Raw genomic sequence first — 4,745 nt, 5'->3', positions numbered from 1 at the left:
GTGACAAAGTCAGAAATGATAGAATCAAGAAATTAAAAATATGGAGACGCTCGGAAAGAAATGAGGACTTCGTTGCATATAAAAAAAGTCGAGCCATTGCGAGGAAAGTTATAAATAGAAAGAAAAAAGAAAGCTTTAATACGTTTTGTAATAGCATCAACAGATTTACAAGTCTCTCATATGTTTGGAACACTATGAAAACTTTAAAAAATGTTCAAAACAAAATCAATTGGAATACATGGCAACACAAAGACAGAGAATCAGAAATCAGAAACACCATAACAGAATTGGCACCTCCCTGGGTGGAGGTAATGAAAACCAGAGAAAACGTATTAGATAATCAAACTATGAATGAGATGAATGTCACATTTTCCATGGATGAACTCTATCGAGCTATTAGGATGATCAGGAAGGACTCAGCACCTGGAATAGACAACGTAGATTATATGATGTTGAAACACCTACCCCCCAAGGGAAAACAAATATTGTTGGATATATATAATTTAATATGGACCGAGAAATACATTCCAATAGACTGGAGAAAATACCAGGTCATTTTCATAGATAAGATTGGCAAGGATAAAGTAAGACCTATTGCATTGTCTTCATGCGTTTGCAAGTTAATGGAGAGACTTTTCAATGAGAGACTTATATGGTGGTTGGAAAGCAACAACAAACTGGACCCAATGCAAAATGGATTTAGAAGAGGAAAATCATGTATGGAGAACCTAACCAAGATGGTTGCGGATATCAAATGTACCAATCTGGATGGTGATTACACTCTGGTTGCATTTCTGGACGTAACTTCCGCTTACGATAACGTAAATTTTAATATCATGACTCAAAAACTCAGAGAAGAGGGCTGTCCTTTAGGTATATATAATTTTATCAACAATTGGTTGCAGCGTAGAGAAATCTGTTTTATTATTAATAATCGAACTGTAGAAAATAGGAAGGTATACGAGGTGTGTTCAAAAAGTATCGACACGAATTTTGTGTTTTTTCAAAAATTATTTATTTATTCATGAATATCTATTTTGTCCCCTTCAAAGTAATCCCCATGAGATATTATACACTTGTGCCAACGGTTTTTCCAATCTTCGAAGCACTTCAAAAAATCATTTTTTTTTATCTTGTTCAGCTCCTCCTTCGATGCCGTCTTTATCTCGTCAAGCGTAGCGTAACGTCGTCCTTTCATGGGCCTCTTCAGTTTAGGAAACAAGAAAAAGTCACAGGGGGCCAGATCTGGGGAATACGGTGGCTGCGGCATCATTAGTGTGTTGTTTTTGGCCAAAAAGTCGCGCACAAGCAACGATGTGTGAGCAGGGGCGTTATCGTGGTGCAAAAGCCAATTTTTGTTCTTCCACAAATCCGGGCGTTTCTGGCGGATTGCTTCGCGCAAATTGCGCATAACTTGCAGGTAATATTCCTTATTGACCGTTCTACCCTGTGGCAAGAACTCATGATGCACCACGCCCCTGCAATCGAAGAAAACTGTCAGCAAAACTTTCACATTCGACCGAACTTGGCGCGCTTTTTTCGGTCTTGGTTCGTGCGGCAGCTTCCATTGAGATGATTGAGCTTTGGTTTCCACGTCATAACCATAAACCCACGATTCGTCATCAGTTATAACCCTCTGGAGCAAATTTGGGTCGTCGCGGACAGAGTCCAACATCTCATTAGCAATGTTCATGCGATGCTGTTTTTGGTCGCAATTGAGCAATTTTGGTACGAATTTCGCGGCGACCCGTCTCATGCCCAAATCATTGATAAAAATCGAATGGCACGAGCCAATCGATATGTTTAGGTCCTCAGCAACTTCTCTAACGGTGATTCGACGATTGGCCAATACCATTTTCTCCACTTCATTAATTTTTTCGTCTGTTGTTGAAGTGCTCGGGCGTCCGGCACGCTCTTCGTCGTTCACATCTTCTCGGCTTTCTGAGAACATTTTGTACCACCGATAAACGTTGCTTCGGTCCAAGGTAGCTTCTCCGTATGCCACAGTCAACATTCGGAATGCATCCGCGCACTTAATTTCGTTTTTCACACAAAATTTGATACAGGTTCTTTGATCCATTTTTTTGAATAGGTAAAAATCGAAGACGATCCAAAACACGTCCAAGCAAAGCAGCTGTCAACAATTAAGTGAACATTCAAAATGGCCGAGCTTGTCGGCATAAGTGAGAGACATGAGTACCAACATAACGCCACAAAAAGATCGAAATTCGAATATACGTAACCCGCGAAAATTCAAAATTCGCGATACTTTTTGAACACACCTCGTACAAGGGATTACCACAGGGAGCTGTCCTTAGCCCCATATTGTATTCATTATATACTAACAAAATTACTCAGGGTATGGATAACTCGGCTCGGGTGGTGCAATTTGCGGACGATATTGCAATTTATGTACAAAATGGAGACAGAATCGAAAATAGGAATAATCTTGAAGCGGCGGTTCATAAAGTTGCGAGTAATCTAGCTACTTTAGATTTAGACTTAGCTCCTCAGAAAACAAAATTGGTAGAATACTCTAAATCTGGTTTCTGCGATAATAATTTATTTATTAACGTGAAGCAATGCAGAGTGTACAACGATCGAGGGGCGAGATTCTTAGGAATTTGGCTTGATAACAAATTAAAATTTGAAAAACATAGTACAGACATTAGAGGTAGAGTAAATAAAGCCAACAACATTATGAAATATCTATGTGGAATAAATAGAGGCGTAGAAGCAAACACTGCCTTAATGTTATACAAAAATATGGTAAGATCAGTGTTGGACTACGGCTTGTTTATATACAGTCCTGACATAAAATCGATACAGCTTAATTTGGAGAGAGCTCAATTTCTGGGAATTCGCACAGCCCTGGGTTATAGGAATAGTACTCCTAACAATGTAATTATAGCAGAATCAAAAGTTGTACTACTAAGGGATAGAGCGTTGGTGTTAGCAAAGAATTTTTGTAGCAAAATTTATAAGTATGGTGATAATTCGATTAGAAATAGCTTAAATAAATTAAGTACTAAAGAGATGATGGCCAATTATAGAAACCCGACGTTTAACAAAAGTGTGTTATGTGAAGCCTGGGAATGTGTGCGACGATATGGCGGTAAACTTGGTAGAAGTGAGAACTATTTTGAAATTTGGAATTTAGATTATAATACGATCACTGATTTAATTAATATAGACTGTGATACCGGCAGAAAAGTCAGGGGACCAAGTCATAAGAATAACAAATGTAACATTAATCATACTCAGGGATATTTACCGGAAGATTTAACATTAATTAATGAAGTCAAGAAAAAACATGACTTAAATGATAGTACACTGATTATGTATACGGATGGTTCTAAGTCACTACGGTCAGTCTCAACTGGAGCAAGTGTAATTATAGAAGAAAATGAATATGGTTATTACTTTAGTTTACCCAAAGAATGCTCTGTATTTACAGCAGAAGCTGCAGCAATATGGAATGCACAAAAGATTGCATTTGCAAGAGTTGAGACTTTTGATAATTTAGTAATCTTTTCAGACAGTTTATCAGTATTACAAGCGATTAATAACAACGAAATAAATGTATATAGAAATAAATATATCTTAGAGATAATTAGACAACACACGCGATTTAAAAACGAATATTGTAAGAAAATTATATATGTGTGGATTCCGGCTCACGTCGGCTTTACTGGAAACGAGTTAGCTGATCAATTCGCCAAAATGGGAGCCGAAGAACCTGCAGACGAAAATATTGAAGTACCTATTAAGGATCTTACAAGTACGTTCAAGGAGGAAGCATGGAGAAAAACCCAAAGCAAAATAGTGAATGAGTCCAGGTACAAGGGAGCCTTTTATTTTGATAACTTTTATAATGGTAACAATAAGCACCCATGGTTCAGAGAGTGGAATACGGAGAGATATTATGTGACACTCATCAACAGACTGAGATCCAATCATTACAACCTTAACGTATCGCTGGCTAGAAAAAACTACGTGGAAAGTGAGAGATGTGAGTGTGGGTATGAAACGGAGGATATCGATCACATCGTGTGGCGTTGCCATCGATTCGATGAGCAGAGAGTAAGGTTAGGTGAGATATTATGGAGGAATCGGCTTGAGAGAGTTGAGAGTATATACGATATTTTGAAAAGGGAAGATTGGAAGAAATTCAGAATCATTTTCGATTACATCAAAAAAGTAAAAAGAGTCATATAGATTTGGGACTCGTGAGTACGAGGTTATACTTTGATTGGAGGCACTCAAGATCACCGCCTTTGCGTTGCATAACCACAATAACCGTTTCGGTTAGGTTAAACACGCGTGTCACAGGACACAAACCAAAAAAAAAAAAAATCGTCAATAATATCTCGGTTTGCGGGGCAAACGACACATTTTTCTGCCAAATTCTTTCGCGTGGTGCAAAAATGCGTTGAATAAGCCTATTATTAATGAATATGTGCAGTTAAAAATATATTTTGCATTAACTAGAGTCAATATTATTATATATTATACTCCTACGAGTGCTACGTATAAAATTTTTCGAGTGTCATAAGAAGATATGATTTACAAAGTGCACATGAATATGGTAATGAAACGAGGTTAATTAGATCGGATGCACCTTATTAAATCTATTTTTATCTTGCTATCTTTCTCCAATGCATATTTACCTTTCTCAGCAAAAATGTAGTTTGCTTTCTCGGGTCTGCCTCTAAGTCATGCTTTTTTAATTCTAGCCTTAATGT

General features: G+C 37.6%; 1 protein-coding gene across 1 annotated transcript; it reads left to right on the top strand.

The window, feature by feature from the left end:
* Positions 1 to 3,411: 3,411 nt before the first annotated feature.
* Positions 3,412 to 4,340, top strand: LOC120358892. The gene is made up of 2 exons (XM_039454624.1): positions 3,412 to 4,229; positions 4,313 to 4,340. Exon 1 carries the CDS (start codon positions 3,724 to 3,726, stop codon positions 4,216 to 4,218), a length of 495 nt encoding a protein of 164 aa, XP_039310558.1. The 5' UTR covers positions 3,412 to 3,723; the 3' UTR covers positions 4,219 to 4,229; positions 4,313 to 4,340.
* Positions 4,341 to 4,745: the final 405 nt, after the last annotated feature.

Source organism: Solenopsis invicta, chromosome 10, assembly GCF_016802725.1.
Source record: "Solenopsis invicta isolate M01_SB chromosome 10, UNIL_Sinv_3.0, whole genome shotgun sequence".
Lineage (NCBI taxonomy): Eukaryota > Metazoa > Arthropoda > Insecta > Hymenoptera > Formicidae > Solenopsis > Solenopsis invicta.
Note: the sequence above shows the minus strand (reverse complement) of the source record. Positions and strands in the feature narration are given on the sequence as shown.